General features: G+C 31.3%; 1 protein-coding gene across 2 annotated transcripts in view; it reads right to left on the bottom strand.

Moving 5' to 3' along the window:
• Positions 1 to 20,157, bottom strand: part of LOC124533975 (G protein-coupled receptor kinase 1) — a 38,010-nt gene extending 17,853 nt beyond the window's left edge. The window contains exons 1-8 of one of the 2 annotated variants that reach the window (XM_047109548.1): positions 19,653 to 20,157; positions 15,407 to 15,483; positions 6,918 to 6,991; positions 6,738 to 6,839; positions 3,171 to 3,245; positions 3,037 to 3,098; positions 2,855 to 2,963; positions 243 to 377 (exon numbers count right to left, since the gene is read on the bottom strand). In XM_047109548.1, the coding sequence (XP_046965504.1) occupies positions 243 to 377; positions 2,855 to 2,963; positions 3,037 to 3,098; positions 3,171 to 3,245; positions 6,738 to 6,839; positions 6,918 to 6,991; positions 15,407 to 15,483; positions 19,653 to 19,765 (747 nt within the window). In that variant the 5' untranslated portion in view covers positions 19,766 to 20,157. The remainder of the gene's footprint in view (positions 1 to 242; positions 378 to 2,854; positions 2,964 to 3,036; positions 3,099 to 3,170; positions 3,246 to 6,737; positions 6,840 to 6,917; positions 6,992 to 15,406; positions 15,484 to 19,652) is intronic. The other variant, XM_047109549.1, reaches the window with a different exon arrangement.
• Positions 20,158 to 20,217: the final 60 nt, after the last annotated feature.

Here is a 20,217-nt window from a genome sequence, read left to right as displayed (position 1 = left end):
GTCAATATAGAATTATCTACATATAGTAAAAACCGTAATGTTAGCGTAGTTCGATATTTATATTCTTTATGGTGTAAAAATTTCTATCTGATTAAATACATTATAATTGAAATTCGTTCTTCTCGCTATAATTTACATTCATACAATTAAATGTTATTTATCGATTTAATATAGCTTAAAATTCTCTTAGAAGAATTTTCATATTCATTTCATCATTTAAAATAAATAAAGAATGCACTCACCCCGGTACTGACTAGAGAGAGCATGATCCGCTCGTTGAGAGCGAGTGTCTCGCCTTGCTTCATCTTGATACGCTTCTTATCCAAACATTTCATAGCGTACATCTTCCCCGTGTCCGCCTTTCGGCAACCATAAACCTGGCAACGAGAGATTTTCATTAGATGATTTATTATCAGTTGAATATATTATTTTTTAACTTTTTAACTTTGCCGTTTAGCAAATTCAAATCGTTTGTAAAAATACATTGGTAGAAAAAGCATAGTATTCGATACAAGATTTTATAGATGATAAAAAAGCGTCGAGTTAATACCTGTTGACTTCCAAGCTGGATACATTAATTTAAATAATTGTATTTAATTAACATGACGTTGTATTTTTTAAATGTTAAAAGAGTAACTACTGAGTTTCTTGCCGGTTCTTCTCGGTAGAATTTACTTTCCGAACCGGTGGTAGCCTCACTTAATTGTAAAATAACGATTCAAAAGTGCTTATAAAAGCCTACTTGAATAAAGTTTATTTTGATTTTGATTTTGAATGAAATAATAAGAAGCCAAACGTACTAACATAATACATAAGAGAGACACATCGAGCAATAGGACCAAGTATAAAGCTTGGATCGCATTTGAGATTATTCTTTCACATGAAACGACTTGGTTTCCTTGCGTAACATTATTACAGAGGTGATGTAAGAAAATTGAAACGATCCGAAAACGTCTTTCCTTTGAGCTTTTTTAAGACAAAGACCTCAAAAATAACATCCTAATTTGGAGTTCACAATTTTAATACATAAGTTAATGTTAACATTTTCATAATAAATTCGGATTAAAATTTGTCTATTCAAACATTCATGCTAAATGAGTACGTAGCAGCTTTATGAAGGAAAAGTAGGTAACTTTCTTTACTATTTGATTGCAATCCTAGAGATAGCGCATAGATTTTCTTTAGGGCTACCCTGGCACGGCTACACGTAGCATATTAATGAGCTCTCACCATGAACTATATTTTCTTCTCATATTCTAACCTCAGTAGCAAATAAATGTTGCTTTTTATAGTCCTTAATAACTTTTTTCTTTTGAATAACTAACCAGTGCACTGACTCTTTTCATACGTTATACATGTACATTTATACGTAATATAAGTTTTGAAAAAAAAAATGGAAAACAAAATAAGGTCTCTATTAAACGTGAGATAACATCAACCAAATAGAGTTAACAAATAATGCGACATTGACGAACATACACAATCTTCTAAAAACTTCGTAATCAAGCTTACTGTTTGTCAAAATGTTTAGATCAAAATCCGACCAATGATAATCAAGCCGATATTAATTTTACAAATATATCGTCACGAAAACGCCGTCGCTACGGCGCTTATCTTTTTATTAATATTGCGATAACATTCGCGAACGATTTTAAAATCTCGAACCGCGCTATTGTATCTTGATAATAGTTTCGAGACAATACAAATTTAACAACGCACGATTTTTTTTTAATTTTATTTAAAAAATCGTTATCATAACATTTTTTAAAATGTAGTTTATGACTATAGCATTTCCGTTCTGAAACATGGCGTGAGAACCATGTCTAAGAACAACAAAAACGCTTTCGCGGAGATACTATCGATTTAGCGATGCGATGTTGATCATATTGCATTCGCGAGTGCAATATCGGCTTTACTTTCAACTGAAAGGATATTTGAAGGAATAGAACATAATAGATAATGCGATCTCGAATACTTTCGTTATTATTGAAACGAACTTGTTATTTCTTTTTTTTTATGGTATAAGTTGGCGGACGAGCATATGGGCCACCTGATGGTAAGTGGTCACCATTATCCATAGACAATGACGCTATAAGAAATTAAGTATTCCTTAAATCGTCAATGCGCCACTAACCTTGGGAACTAAGATGTTATGTCCTTCCACCCTTCAAACCGGAACACAACAATACTGAGTTTGGCGGTAGATTAACTGATGAGTGGGTGGTACGGTACCTACCCAGACGGGCTTGCACAAAGCCCTACCACCACGTAAAGCTTCTTAGCTATTGTTCCTTTATACATACTATTAAAAACGTATCTTGTATGGCCTATATGTTGCTACTGAATAACAACTTACTCGATCTTAATGAATTTTGCCACTGAGGTATCGTCACCGAGCTTACTGGATAAGGACATAGGATTTATAAAATATATAAAATAATGCGAACAAAGAACAGGTCACTAGCACCTGGTAATAACTGGTTATCAATAGCCAGTGCATAGCAGACGAGGTAGACTCGCCGTAACAAGCGACTGTAAACAACTATTTAGTAGCGTGTTGATGTTTGTTCTCGGAGACCAAAGAGGATTCTCTAAATATAAATATATATAGTTTAGTGTCTGTTTATATTTACATTTTTAGAGCGTCTGTTAATAGAAACGTTTTAACGTCTGACTTAGTAAGCTTCACTTTTAAAACTCTTTACAAAATATACAATGCGTTATGTATGGCTAGTATAGAAAAAAAAAATTTATTAGACAAGACTTTGAATTATACAATGCGAGTAACATTAATTTGGCATAAATGTAAAATGTTTACACACCATAGAATATAAAAAATAATAAACGAACTCACTTCGCCGAAGCCTCCTCGCCCGATGATACGATGTACGCTAAAATCGTTCATTGTCAACTGAATATTCAATTCTAAATTCTTCCATTGGCAAAATCTCGTATATTTATCACTGAAAACAAAAATCCCATTAAGAAAAAATACTTCATCGCAACAACATCTACAAAACCGTTTCACTGAGATACCTTTCTAAGAAATTTTTAAACGGTTCTCCTCTTAAATGCTGGAATATTTCTTCAATATAGGGCTGAAATGTAAAGGCAGTTTTAGTAACATCAACCAGCATAACAAATCTATAAATATACAAATATAATATTACCTCAAATAGATTCGGTGGTACCTCGTGTTTCATTAAATATTTTTGTACATGCGCGACGCATTCTTTAGAATAATCCTAAAACAATAAATAAAGGTTTATAATATTAGTTTGAATGAATGTATTTTTTTTAATTTATGATATTTTAAATTAGCAATAAGGCTTTGACAAATCCATTAAGGTAGGTGCCGCCCAATCAACTGCCAAATATCAATTCATTTCATTAGGGGTATTTCGTTTTAAAAAAGTAAAGTTAAGGCACTAACGACAGAACAACCTTTGTTCCAGATTTTAGTCAATTTACGGTGTTTGAATATAAAATGCACACATTTCTTACATTCTAAGGGCGACGGTGAATATTAGCGAATGGGCTAGACAAAGTTCATTCGACAAATGTCGAACTTCATTTTCGTCTAAATTCAATTTCTGTACACGTACAAGTCATACATTTCGTTTCAATTCACATACTTTGGATAATATCTATGTAAGTTTAACGAGAATTGCCAGTGGTTCATTTATCATTTTACTCAAGACAAAAACCATCGTATTGATATGATTACATAACGTTTTAAAAATCAACTAAATAGGCACAAACATTTATCTGTAACACAAAAGCAAAATTAATAGGTCTTTGCAATAAAATATATTTAGTCTCACTAAGAGCACTTCACTTGGCAGTATACCGAAGACAATTATTTATACCTTTTCTCTCCCCCGAGAACGTCACTGTTAAGACAGATAAGTAAAGCGTCGAGCGCTTGGAAAAAGGAAACAATTCCCGTCCAATTGAAAAAAAGTCGTTTCAAATCTTCAATTTACCCACTAAAGAGGTTCTTAACTTTTAAAAGAATCTCGCCTGCACTGGATTCAGTTACATAAAAAAACATTAAACTAAATAATATATTTAACTTTGTTTTTAATATAGATCGGGATCCGTTTAGACTTTTATATTGTACATGGATTAATATAAGGTTGTTGTTTGTTGTAACTACTTTGGTAAATTATTACTTTCATAATTTTGACATACATTAAAAACAAAATTAGCTACACTTGGCGTAAACTTGGGAACTATTGATCCATTTTTATTGTTTTTCCCCTGATAGAAAGAGCCACCCATTATTAAAAAGAGAAACCAATTCGGAATTTCCATTTCAAAGCAGTAATAGATTAAGGTTACTCATATTTGTTGATAAGAATTAGAAATTGATGCCTTTTATTTAATATGTGGTAGCAAGAGAGATTAGACACTATAATGAAAATTGAACAATATCTGTAACCTCTTATATATAAAAATTATAATTTCGGTTAAGGTTTTGACTAAATATAGAACAGTCAAATATTTGATTACGATTAGAACTGTACATCATTTTTTGATCGGCCATTGATTATTTTTATAAATAACAATGCATACACAGGTATATTTATATCTATATACTAGCTCGTAATATTATTTATTAGGGTTCCGTACCCAAAGGGTAAAACGTATTACTAAGACTCTGCTGCCCGTCTGTCTGTCTTTCAGTCTGTCACAAACGCGAGTCCGACTCACGCTTGGCCGGTTTTAATATCGTGTTCCATACCAAAAGCAGTAAATATTTTAAGTTTTAACGTATCTTTGAAGACGATTAAAAACAATCTGTATTATTCATTAAAAATACTCGAATTAGCTTTAATCTCGTGACATTCATTCAAAACTTTAATGCTTCTTTTAAACGGATGTTTGCACGAGATTATTACAGATGAGCGAACTTTCAAACGGATTGAACACACACACAGTGTTTACGACAGATGTATAAGTAAGACGTCGTACACGTACCCGTATTGCGATTGAAGGCTTACGAAGTGGCAGACGGCTGGCACGTCGCCAAGAGTATCTACTTAACAGTGCTCTTTGCGAAAACATACGACTGTAGCAACACTAATGACAATTTTAAGATTACTCAAACATTTAACTTAACCAAAAATCCTCTATCTTTTGATGTGGAAATGTTTACACTTTGGTTAAACTTATTTACTCGTATGTTAATGTTAACGTTGGGGTATTTTTATATTTGAAAGCGCTTATTTCAGGAGTTGTGAGTGTCATGTAACATTATTCAAGATTATTTAGCTAGCAATGAGAATAAATCTTAAACAATCAGATAAACTAAAGTCAAGTACGCGTCGTCATATGTTCGCACAGATCCAGAATTGTACGAAGCATAGAAAGCTTAATCTTGCTAATTCTTGTCGATAGAATCAATCGGCAGCAAGTTTATCATGAGATTAGTTTGTTTTTCCAACATTATTTCAGTAATAATATAAAAAAAGACTAAAGGCTTAAAAATGTTTATACGTAAAATATTTTTCAGATGTAGCTTATCAATATGGATGTTGATATTTGGACCAACCATACTAATGAAATTTCCAATTTCCTTACTGAGACAAAATCACATCATAAATTTCATTCCTGTATCAAGGAATTTACGACTCTTACGCGCACATTGATTATTTTTTGGCTTCAGACGAAATTTAAATGAAACTATCTATAGTATGAATAACTTACTCTCTACTTTGAATAAGCTACAAGGACGTTTGTTTATTAGTTTTATGAAAAAAAAATGTCCTGTACGTACAACCAAAGAATTCCTTTGAGGTTCAGAGTAAATAAATTATATAGAAATTCGTCCTCTTTAATTTAAATTTCCAGCGAAGTCGGGGCGAGTCATTAAGACCTGTAAAATATATTTTGCTCGGAACATCCAATCTGTTCGGTTTGCATTTGATTTTGTATTCAAAAAAATGCACTTCGAATAATTTCAGTGAGAGAAATATGTGTGTTAATTACTAAAACTTTTTGTTTTAGAATTACAACGTTTAATCTGATTGTTTTGAATGCAATCTGTTACATCCGTATGGACCTACCAAACAAATACAATAAAACTATACGCAATGTGACTTGACTGCATGTGAGTATTAAAAATAAATATATAGTTGTTTTTCGATTTAAGACAAGGTAATCTATCAAAATATAAACAACATCAAATATTCTAAGTTATAGAAAAAAAAATTTAAATTTAAAATATTTAGTGCATTGTACTTACAATATATTAAAACCATTATTAATTACTAAGAAAAAATATATCGGTTAATAAGTTTATGAGGGCAGTATTATACAATAGTATTGTTATTCTGGTATTTATATGGTATGGGAGATTTTTGGGGTCGGTGCCTTAACCCGGATAGATGGACATTGGACTCGTAAGTTTCTTATTTTTATTGTTAACGTTTATTTTTCTACTTTAGTGGTATTAAATAAGAATTTCTTATATATATTTTTTTTTAAATTAATTATAGCTAAGTGCTTATAAGTTCGCTACTTAGACGAGACAGCGTCGCATAGAGAAACAAATCATGAATGTATATATTATTTTCGACCCTCTACCGTTATAGAGGTACGTTCTCTTTTAAGTGTAACTTCTTATAAAGAGCAATCTGTACAATAATAATAGATCAAAGCAATGAAATAAATAATTTTATAAATTCGACCTCTTTTTTCGCTGGGCTAGAAATCAATAAAGACGAACTTACGTGCGAATGTGCTAATAGTTCCTTCATTATAAAATTGTCATAAATATCTCTCGCGATTCTTCGCCTTTCCTCCACGCATTCCTGCTTTTCGTATAACTTTATCTGACGAACAAAACACATTATTATTACTTATTCTAGCTAAACGTATGTAACGCATATCGCGATCGTATTATTGTTTACCTCTTCGTAAAATTTTAATTGTGGCACTGGTTCTTCTGACGTTTGTTCGCAGAATTCCTTAAATAATAAATAACCTGAAACAAACACAAATTTTAAAATTAGTTTCGTCACAATTACGAACTATATTACTTAATTATTCAAGTAGCACAATATAACTATTTGTCTATTAATCACAAGTTCCACAAAATAACAATTTAATTGTATTGAAATTATGACATTATTTTATTCACTAAAAAGCATTACTTTCAGTACTTCTTTAAATACATCGGTTATAATAGTAACTTTAATATTTTCTTAAATATACTTTTTTGTATCATATTATAATCTGATTGTGTATAACAAAGAGCATTAATGTAAATCATTCATTAAAATCAAGCTTCGTAAAGCCACACGCGGTAATAAATGACCGGGATTACGAAACAAAAGTAATTAATTAATAGTTTCAGCACTGAATTAGCGAAACTAATGTATTTTTTACATAAAAACATTAAAAAAATCCTCACGTATAAAGTTTATATGTGTTTCAGTACATTAAAAAGACCGCATATACCTACATATATTAGTTGAATTGTGCCGCGTCGTAACTTACGTCGCAGCGTTTGATTTATAAAACTACAACGGTGTCACATTTTGTGTAGCCTTTGTAGCTACTAGGTAAATAGTTTTGAACCTTATGAATATATTATAAAGTCCCTCGACGGTGTGGTCCATTTTTTCTGCCAAAACGCAATAAACTAAAAACTACTACGAATTTTTATACGGTTTTCATCCATGGTCAGAATTATCCATTAGGAAGGTTTAGGCGTGTAATTTATTAAGATTTCGGGCAAATTATATTGAATTACAATATAAACATGTTCTATTTATTATAGCCAATTTCTGTATATACCTCAATTCATTCACGTCGAAAGTATGAAAAATTTACAGTCTCCTTGAGAATCTATTCTTTTAATTTCCAGACTAATAGCTACAATATTTCAAATTAAATATATATAAGCTTTCTTTCTGACGTATTCATTTGATAAACAGGTCGTTTTAAAGAATTGATATTGAACGCAGCCACGATGCAAGAAATCAATCACATTCTTGCATATACATGAAAGAAATCAAAGGAGATCCACGAATAATAAATTGTTTAAATTAATTGTTTTACGTCAAAGACATCAATGAAACATAACGGTGACGTACGTTGTTTTCACTTTTCAGTACTTCCATAATTTCAATAAAGATGAATAAACAAAGTTCACACATTCCGCGGTCCCTGACGTAAGTTCTCATGCGTAATTGTAAATGATACGATAGTCATATAAATAAAATTATCTCTTATAATAAATTATTAAATAAATATGACAAGGTCGATATACATACATTACCATACATACATTACGATTTAAAGTGATGTTTTAATAAATAAATTAATATTATTAATGGATAGTAAATTTGGGAGTCTTATATATTTACATCTTGGTCTAATTTTAACGTTATTCGGATTTTGAGCATGTCCGTTTGTGTGGTCACTATGCCAGTAGTAGTAGTAGGAAAAAAAAGTATTATCATCTTCCTATTTGAAAGCTTTAATTAAAAGCAAAAGAGACACAATGTCTGCTATTTCCTTAATTAACTTTTTAAAAAAGCCTATGGAACGAAGAATATCACATTTTACCACCAGAAAGGTAATTGAACCAAGAGTCACTTAGGCTATATGTATATTATATCTGTAATATTAAGATTTAACATTGTAATAGAGGTATTTGATTTATCCACGTGCGCTGACTAAATGATCCAAAAATATATAAATAATATGAATTGAAATCTGATCTATAATAAAAAAAAAATTAAACTTTGCACTATGGCAGATTTACAAGGACTTTCAACGCAAACTGAATTGTATGTGGGCGAAACTGCGGGGTCAGTTAATTAAATTATATTCTTAAGAATACTAAGACAGATTACTAGACACATAATTTTTGTAAATATTTCATTTTATACAACCAGTATTGCGTATTTTATAATGCATAGAAGAAGGTGAAGATGGGTGCTTTGAGATATTTTATTCTATTTCATAAAACAATTCCTGTATGCATTCCTAATGTCAATCATTCACTGTTATTGGAAAGTTAAATGTTTCGGAATTTAGGAAACCTAGTTTAATTTTATAAAGCTAAGAAAAATGCTTGTCATTTTTGCTAATATTCACAATAATAGATGAGTTATATATTCATAGGATGAGTTTTTCGCACGTTATCCTCGTAAATAACATAGTTCTGGTTTTAACGAAATACAAGAGAGACTTAACGTTGACATTTTCGTGTAAACGTGTCTACGTGGTACATTTACCTTATTTACACTAAGGATATGTTCACACTTGGTGAAAATAAAACGATAACAGAAAAGTACAACAACAATTGGCACAACAACAACACTACAACACAATGGTGCAAAGGTGTGGTCATGATACACTGGTTTTGCTCTTGTTCGTATTGATCTAAAGAGTTCGTTTTTCAGATCTCATTGGACTGCAACGTTTTGTCATTCATACATTTAAAAGAAGTAAATCAAAAATAAATGGGATCCATAATAATTCACATCGATTAAATAATAGTGACCAATGTTGAGTGCAATCAAGAAAATAATAAAATTTTGACTTTGCATTTTATGATAATCAATAAAATACAATTTTATAACTCACATCAGTGTCTTCTGCGTATCATATATTGTCTATATTGTAAAGATAACATCCGAGTAATTACTATAAAAGTCACTGTAATATTATGTAACGTAATTATGTGGAATGGCAATGTGTAGATAATGAAGGACGTGCTCGGCTAAGTGCAAACCAAATAGCCTTTGCCCTATCCACATAGCATCCAGCGCACCCGATAAAGTTATTTACTGCAAGTCTAAGGGGCCGCCGCCCGTAAATTGCGTTTGTTACTTGTCTTGAGTACGTACTCCAGCTGCAATATCGAGCTATATCACACAAATTGATATTGTTCCTATTTGCTAACATTCAGTTTTTATGTATTTTTTGGTCAAGGTAGATATTTCATTAAAGACTTTTCATTGAACATCTCCGCTGTTGGTAAACATAAGGTCCAAGAAAACCCACTAATGTTTACTCGGCCGGAATTAAAAGCCTCAGGATCCGCTGCCTTATGGAATAACTACTAGACCAGATAGATATTCATACAGATATGTGATGAAAGGAGCGGAATTAGCATTCATAATGGTTGACCATGACTTGTAAATAATTACATAATATATGTATTGAAATCAGCGAAATATAATAACTTATTATCTCATCGGACATTATGTGTAGAACCTACTTTTCAAACCACCAGTACTAACATGTGTATCATGTATTCCGTTCGAACGCTGCCAAAATAATACTACATATTAATAATATTTTCTGTACTTTTTTTTTTATTATACCTATATTACATAAAAACGTCGTATGTTAATTTTGTAAATATCTCGATTTCATATAGAAAATTCGTTCGTTCGTTTAGAGATAAGTAACAGTTAAGGTTTTATATTAATATCTTATACGATATATTTAAAATACCACAACCAATACAATAACCGGAAGCAATATATAAAAACATAAGTACCTAATACTTTAGAAAATTCAATGGGTGGACTAATGAGCATATTCGGATTAAATAAAAACGAACTATATATATATATAGTTCGTTAGTACTTAATATATATATATTAAAACCCAAGGGCAAACTTATATAAGTACATATATTTCTAATTTCACCGATGAACAACTTTCGGACACTCTTTGGGAAACGTTTTTTCAAAAACTAATAACCGTACTAATAAAATCTCAAACATCGATTATTTTTCTTATTTCTAACATGCATACAAACTTGAATCTCCAATTTCACCCTCTTGGATGATGCATTTTTAAAAACGTTCATTGAACAGGCATTTCCTTAGTACAGAACGGAAGCCTCAACACCGTATTTCACATTTCTAACATCCAAAATTACGAATTTTCATGAATCTTACCCTCAATGGGATTAATCTTCAAAAATGCTTTAACAACTTCAAATCATTAATATATATAAGTATATATATGTTCATAATTTGAACATCAGAGGTGACAGATTTACACACAATTTACATCAATACAATCCCAAATTAATTTCACACAATTAGGGGATGAAATTGAAATGAAACCCACTTAGGAGATGAATTGGAAAATCCTTACTAAAAAATTCAGCTTGGTAGATTTTTTCATTTCAAATGACTGATACTAATTTACATGAAAGTTTTTACTCAGCAAAGACTTATTAGCCACAGAGTGTTAACGAGTTTAATTACATTTCCTTTAGAGCATGTTTAGTGCTAACCAGAGTAACGTCATCAGGAAACTAGATTATGAAAGGCGTCACTAAATTTCATATAGCATATTTTTAGTAGCAAGTCCGGAATAATGGGAGAAGAGTTAATTAAAAAAAAAGTAATTAAATAAAATATTTTTAAATTGGCGGCAGTTGTCGCAAAATCGTGTGGTTATGGAAAATTAAAAAAATATATTTAAAACATCATCTTATTACTATATAGGTTCATAGAAGTGCCTCGCAAATCTAGTAGCGAAGTGTTTATCTGTCAGACTTACTGCTGGCTGCAAATAATGGGGTTCGAATCGATCTTCTCGGATTGTTGAACTAATAATAAATAAATATTATTTATTTCAAGCATCCATAGAAAGTGAAGGAAATATTTGTGCACTATGCAATTTCCTGCACAGTTGACTGTTCTCGAATTGAAATCGGAATTAGGAGTAGCAGAACATGACATACAATTTATTTTTTCTTAAAGTAAAAGAATGAGTTGCATGGTCACCGAAATAACATTGACCTCTGCGACAAATATTGAAACAAATATGTTTGCTATCATGGAACAAGTGACACGTTTTTAACATTCATAACAACTTTAATGAAAAATATTCGAGCACCCTAGGCAGGTTAGCCTACAATTGTGTGAGACATAAGATTAATAATTAACATAATCAAATATTTGCTGGTGACATATAATACCTATTATTCTATGCTAATGCATAATTGTAACACCGGATAACTCATTCAAATTTGTCATCAAACTTTGTAAATGGAACACGCTATTGTTGAATTACTTGTTAATTCCACTTTCAAAACAGATTTTGTAGGTATAGGAGTTGAGAATCAACCGATTTTTCTGTGTTTGAGAGGACTTTGATGTTTTGGATTGGACGATAGGTGACGCTGCGATATTTTCTGTATTTTTTTTATTTTATCCGTACAATATTATGACAAGCAGTATATATTACAAAAGTTAAGAATCTTAGTTCAAAATTATTAACATACAAATATTTTTTTTTATAGTATATGTTGGCGGACGAGCATATGGGCCACCTCATGGTAAGTGGTCACAATCACCAATAGATAACGACGCTGTAAGAAATATTAACTATTCCTTACATCGTCAATGTGCCACCAACCTTGGGAACTAAGATGTTATGTCCCATGTGCGTGTAGTTACACTGGCTTACTCACCCTTCAAACCGGAACACAACAATACTGAGCACTATTATTTGGTGGTAGAATAAATGATGAGTGGGTGGTACCTACCCAGACGGGCTTGCACAAAGCCCTACCACAATTACTACAATACAATATATATTCCATTAGTACTAAATCATGTACTTCGTTTGCATATATCACGTCAAATATATCCGTGTTGATTTTCATCAAAATACTGACGGTGTTTTCCCGGTGACATGTTCACAAATATTGATTCATATGATTTTGTAAAAACTATTTACTTCTGACCCGGTTTAAGCGTGCCGCTCACATGAACATTGAACTTACATATAACATATACACGATGTGCATTATAAATGTTTGTCGAGACATTTTTTAAAATAACAGAAACATTGACTTGAATCATATACAACAACAACAGTCTAAGGCCTCCTCTCTCTTTAAGAAGGTTTGGAACATATTCCATCACGCTGTTCCAATGCGAGTTGGTGGAATACACAATTCTACGAAATTAGACACATGCAGGTTTCCTCACGATGTTTTCCTTTATCGCAGTATTCGAGATGAATTAAAAAGCACATGAATATTCAGTGGTGCTAGCCTGGGTCTGAACCCGCAACCATCGGTTAAAATGCACGCGTTCTAACCACTGGGCCATCTCGGCTCACTTGAAGCGAATCGTATAAACAAATAAAAAATTACTCATATAATTTTCAACATGAGGCCTTTTCAAGTATGTGTTGTATTGATTGTGTCCCTAGCACAGTAAATCCAATACGAAATATATTGCATTTACTGTCCCTAAAATTGCTTTCCACGTGCACGCTTCGCACGTACTCTGCTTCACTATGAAATCATAACTTTAGCTCTATAGTCATAGATGAATAAATGAATACCGATGATGTTGACGACGACGAAATTCATTGAGTGCGTTTTAAACTCCTGTAACAATGTTTCATGTAAAATTTCGACGTCCAATCTCGGATCGAAATCTTCACATTACCGTTAACGACAGCAGCATCTTGCAGCGTTTCTTTGATTTGTGCAATAAATCGAATCTTCAAAAGCAATAAAGGACTTACAGTCGTACAAAATTTCGTTTTTTAAACATACCTGACGATGTCGTAAGAATTCTGACTCAGTCGCGTATTGGTTCATTATTTCGAAGACGTAAAAGAGTACGTATCCAAATAACCCGCAAAAGCGTTATATTTTTGTCGAAAATTAGGGAATGTTTTAGCTTACACTCAAGGAAATGTAACCGAATCTACATTATTTTTCCAAAATCATTAATCATAAATACATACTTATTTTCACTAAACTTTTTTATTAACTTGATCAAATATGACTATTTTAAGTAAAGCAGTTTTCCCAATTGATACATCCAATTAACTCTTAATTATATGAGTCGACTATTTAAATACTCATCATTAGTTAAGTTGTATGTGAGAACTAATAAGTTCTCATAAATGTTTAAAATTCCCATTCATGAGGATAAAATTAATATTTTAATTTATGACGCGTACATTTACTATTAATATAGTTAACTTATCAGTTCAAGTATAAGTTGACTTCATTTAAGGTACAAGACAAACCGCTACGGGAGACAGCTCTTTGTAAGATTATAGTCTCAGTGCTTACCGCATAAAAAGTAAAACCATTTCTGAGGACGCACGGACCGACGAATTGAAATATACGTATGTGTGTGTACAACGCCCGCCTATCTTGTTCACGTTTAATGTGGTGTACGATACAAATCTCTATAAGAACGTAGCTACAGAAATTGTCCTCCTTACATTCTTTATCATCTCGTACGCTTACATTATCGATCTAATGCCCTTCTTCTCTTGCGTTAGCATGTATAAATGAGCCTCTATACTGCTGCTTCTGTGCAAAACCTCCTCTTAGATAATGATATGATATATGATATGAATAAAGATATTTATATTATTTATTAATTCCAAATAATTTTAACGAATTAATTAGTTACTATAGCCACACACTCAAGGGACATAAGTTCTTAGCTCCGAGAGTTAGTGCCGCGCTGGTGATGTAAGAAATGGTTAATATTTTCTCCAATCTCTACGGATCTGTATCAGTCTGTAGGTGGTGACAGGTACTATTAAAAAACAATTCTCTGAATCAGTTTTCTACATATATTCAAATGAACAATGCATACCGCGTTTGAGTTTTAAAACGGGAAAAACAGATATTTCTCAACATAAACACGTGTTGTAAGACTTGAGCAGTAACATGTTTCGAGATGAAAGAACTGTACAAAGGGTTCTTCGCACACACTAACCTACTTCCGCGGAGATAATGCAATTATGTTATTGGAAAAATGAAAAAGAGGCTGAGCAAGTTAGTTAGGCTATCTAAACTAACCTTATTTATCTAAAACGAAACATTTTCTTTCAATTATTACAATGTTCGGCACTTGCGCTAATCTTCTTTGGATGAAGTTTGATAACGGTTTTAAAGTTTAGAAAAATTGTGTAAATTGAATTTTGTTTTACCAAGGTTAATTTCTCATTCTACGCCAATAAAGATAATAATCGTCTATATTTTGTGAAGTTCTATTCTAAACCCAAAGATGCTGATTTGAATTTAATGAAAACTTACTCAGATGTTCATTATGCTGAGGCGACGGACGAAATTGGGTTAGAGTCCATATAATTTGTTCTCAAGATTATGCGCGGCGAAAGAAAAATTCACGTACATATAAAATATTACATACACACATATTTGTATGTGTGTGTATACACACACACGTCCAAATATACCCGGACTACTTAGCTATATGCTTACGTATTTAATGTATGGGCTTATAGTGGCTTCTATGGACAATACGGCCATAAAACTATTAGTGTCTTTCTTTTATTGATTTGATTTATTATATGGCGTTCAAATATTTTATGCTTATTTTATGAATAAATGAATGTTAATTTTACATACCTAGAACTTGATTAAATATTTTGTCGAAATTTACTTCATTTTTCTTCTCCATATATTTATGCATCACACTCCGAACGCTGGAACAAAATAAAACACATTATTCATTATTAATATTTCAATTTGTTCTACACAAACGGATTGCTCAGTCATAACAGAAACCGAATGTTAAATAAACAAAATCACAAAAGTGTTTTATCGTTTTGTTTACTATGTGACAACTATGAAGACATTTTTTTTATGTCGCACATTCGCTCGGATATTTTTACGAGTTTAGTAAAGGCCTTGTTTGTTCATGATAGTTATGTAAGGGCGAAGCATTTGATTCGAATATCGATGTTGTATTTAAAACATTCAGTTTTTCTTTTCGAAATAATGTTTTAAGTCGACTCACACTTTTTAATAAATCGACAAAGTCTTGCTAAGTTACTTCTTCGAGTTACTGCGAGTTGCCCAAAAAAGTTTTATTTAAATTACTTCGTTTTCCGATAAAACAGTAACAATACCGTTTAAATAGACAAACTTAAACATATAAATTTAATACATTAAATATTACGTGGTCATATACTTCAAACGGTTTATGGTATGATGGCTATATTAAAGAAAATTTGAGGAATCTGATTAATTATGCAATATTTTCACCCACGCTCTTTAAAGCTCTGCAATGAATGAACGAAAATTAAACACAGGAAAGTTAAATTATGGACAAAACTCTGCTATAGAGATAAATTTTAATAGCACACACATAAAAAGTGTTCAAAAGCAGTAATCCATATACACAAACATAAATTTATAACTATGGGATATCTAAATATCCATTATTGAATGAATAACTCTTAACATCAATAGAATAGTCGGGCACCATTAATTTTAAAATGAGTCGCAGTTATTACGAATCATTATGGCTGTTGTAATCTTGCTTTTTAGATAATTTCTATGCACTCACAGATAATGTCTATAATGAATGTTCAATATTTACAGTAACACATCGCTTGGTGGAAAGGCTTCTTTTTTAATGTAAATGCAAGAATTATTTTACACTCGGAAAATATTACTTTTCAATACAAATGGCTGTTGTATTGTACTCAAATAAGAGCAGTGAGAAAGCTTAGTCATTCTTAATTTATTTATGTACTGAAACTAATTGACATAAAAGATAAACTCTATTGCATTCGTTTTTGAATTATAAAATACATTGATGAAGTTACTATCGTCGTAGATATTTTCATTGAAATAAAAGGCTTGGGTTTGCGACATCATGATCAAAATTTTTATCTCAATTCTTTCGTCTTTTTGGCATTAGAAAATTCAATTGTGTTACTTCGTAAGTATTCACAAAAGTTGTTTTCCTATATATTTACATTTTTTTTTTCAATAATGATAATAAGAAATCGAAACCTTTCCATGAATAATGAAATCAAAAACGAATTTTCGCTGAATTATGAGTTGTCAAATCAAAATTACAACTTAACACGTTATAGTGATTTTGATTCCCCTTTTTACTCAATGCATAATGAATGTATACACGGTACATATACCAAAATAACATTTTTTACAATTTTTGCCTGTCTGTCTGTTTGTTCCGGCTAATCTCTGGAACGGCTAGACCGATTTTGACGGGACTTTAACTGGCAGATAACTGATATAATAAGGAATGAAAATATTGATTAATTTAATTAATATCCTTTACAAATAAACGTTTTCATTACTTTTGTGTCAATATTTTATTACGAAATATTATTTTTTGGTTACCAACATTTTATTTTCATGAATCCAATCCATCGGATGAACAAATTAAATTATAATATTATTCGTCATTGGGAGCTTGAGAGAGAATAATTTGTTCATCATTCCTTGTACAGATAAAACATTTAATAAAGCCTCAAATCAAGTCTAAATAAATACGCACCAGATTTCGGTCATTCTTTAAACTTTATCTATAACTTATTATACGTATCGAAGATATTTTTCCGTACGAAACTTTAAAATCGCGGCGTGTATCATATCATGTCATAACAATTGCTTTAATTCTCATAGATCTTTCTTCTTTCTATTTATAAAAGCGAAACACGCTACTATTGGGCGAGAGCGTAGCAGGCTCGCAATGTACGTGCGGCGAACTTCGACATGATATCACAAATTATTATATACTTTATAAAAAAACATACTACACAACGAAAATATTAAATAACGTGTATTACATACCAGCCATCTTTTATTTTATAAAATGGTATTTCATATAAGAGATTTGGGTTGTAGTTATTCTCTGATCGTTATGATCATGATTGTAATTTATTTTTAATTCGCTTCATTTATAAATATAAGAATGCCAATAGCTCTCTTATTTCAATTTCTTTTTAGAATATGTCGATAGAACATTTCGATATAAACTGTTTTAAGAAGTACCAAGCCACTTAGAGCAGAACAAAAGATTGGGATCAATTCGAAAAAATCAGAAGTATCTTGAAGGTCATGAAGGCGCTCGCGAATGATTAGGGCAAGGTAGAGACCGGCAAATGATCCTTTCGAAACAGGTATGTAATCAGAACGGCGTCAGGAGCGATTGGTTTCTCAGCAAAGCACAATGAAATCATAGACAGTGATTAAGATTGGCAAGTGAAATACGGAACGTCGTATTGGTAGAATTCGGTATCGAAGTATTTTCGTACTTATTCTGTGTTGTGCCGGCTTTCTGGCTCACAAAAGACCTCGTAGTGCATGGAAATATCGTATGAATACTGCATACCCCGAGAGTACGTTTACGTTTATTATCCTTCAATTTCCTTGTAAAATATTACCAGTATGCAAACTCTTGTTCTCATATAACGTTTTACGAAATGTGTTTATAAAGTGGTCGATTTTTTATACGTTGTATTTTCATATATCGAAGCTGATATACGGATTCGTATGTATTAACATACGAGTCCGCACTCTCCTTAGTATTAGCTAAGGATGACCTGGTTCACTTTATTTACAGACGAAATTGTTATTTTTTTATTATAGACGCATCATCCGGAAGTCAGACAGGGCAAGCTGACGCATAGTAATATAAACAGGATGCCCAACTTGCAATTTTCTACAGAAAACGAAGACATCATGATTTTTTCACAGTACATTTATTTAATAGGAACTGTTTTTAAAAATTTGATTTGATATATGTGATTAATATAACCATAGTGATTAATATTCAATTAGATTTTTTTTTATAAATAGATTTCTACATGGTCCCTTAATAGAGGCCTATAGAGATCATTTGCAGAGACAGAAAGAGAGATAAGTTGAAAATTATCAGAAAATGGATATATATAAATTACTATTTCTCATCCAATTTTGAATTGAAATTTCTTGTTATGGACTAGAATATATCCCTGTTGTAAAAAATCAGATATTAAAAGATGTCTAATTTTAAAAGCATGTGTTTAAATGTTCACAATTTCTACAATTAATTATGAAAGGAGGAAAAAATAACTCATATCATTTTTAAGGTACCTAACCTATGGCCTAAAATCGACCAATTTTTCCCTCGTTGACGGATGATGGATTTTATCTCATAATTTTTATTTATTATTTACAGATGTTTTCACATTAAAATGCTCTATGCCTCAAATAACAATATCGAGACAATTTTTGTATATACTCGTGTCCAAATAACACTCAATATTTTTGATATTAAAAATCAATCAATCTTTTTTACATTTTGCATTTCCAATTTACAAAAATTAATATGAGTTCATCTCTGCCATTTATTTGGAACGGTTAATATTATTAATGACATAATGTCCACACATCCAATTAATTTAATACCTTGTTTGCCAGAAAATTTAAGGCAACACTCAATATAATCAATACTTATCTCATATCTAGTTCTTTCTAAGCAACAGTGTATAATAATTTATACATTAAATAAATAGGTTTTTTAAATTAATATGCTTAGTATTCATTATTGTATTTACTTTAAATATTGTAATTGATAAATTAAGGCTCCTAAAAAAACTTAAGACATTTGAAGATTTGTTTATTTTTTAAATTTTCTATATATTAATACAACAATAAATTAAACCTTAATGGTAAGCTCCTTTCAATAATTTTTAATAATTATCTGTATATCCTACTTTTTAAATTTTAAATGTTTTAGTTCATTTTTGTTAAAAAAAATTGCCGAAATTTATTTTGTAAACAAGGTTGATAAAGATAAACGTCGATTTTTAGACCTTATCTTTTAAATGGCGCATGAATTAAAGACTATTACCTTGGATCAGGTAATACGATTTTTTTGCTGGCTCTTGCTGCTGGAGTGCATTTGGACTTCTCCATTGCCATCAAGTAGCTGACGTCGGCCAGCACAGCCTCGAGGTCCGCCATTTTGAGACTGAATAATCACCTTCACCACAAAATACTAAGCACTCGTACACTACACAATCACTAATTTCACACCTAATTTCCAATTAGATTCCCTACTTATAGTCATAACCTTCTTCACATGACTACTGTTCACTGATCTAAAACAAATGTTGATGGGGATTGACACATTTTCTTTCGAATAATAATGTACGACGTACATAAGGGCTTGCTGCAAGATAATAGATAGTAACTCGCATTAGTTTTTCGTATAAGATTCTTTATCTATTTATACACGCGAATGAGTAAGATTAAACAACAATCATTAAATGTATAACCCAAATCCACCATCACTCGCTTACGGTCCGTCATTTCAAGTAGCTTTCAATCGCATACATATATATATTTTATGTATAATTCTATACCTACAATCTACATAGAGATAGGTAATATACAAAAAGCTATATGGGTACTAT

This window comes from Vanessa cardui, chromosome 12 (assembly GCF_905220365.1).
Source record: "Vanessa cardui chromosome 12, ilVanCard2.1, whole genome shotgun sequence".
Lineage (NCBI taxonomy): Eukaryota > Metazoa > Arthropoda > Insecta > Lepidoptera > Nymphalidae > Vanessa > Vanessa cardui.
Note: the sequence above shows the minus strand (reverse complement) of the source record. Positions and strands in the feature narration are given on the sequence as shown.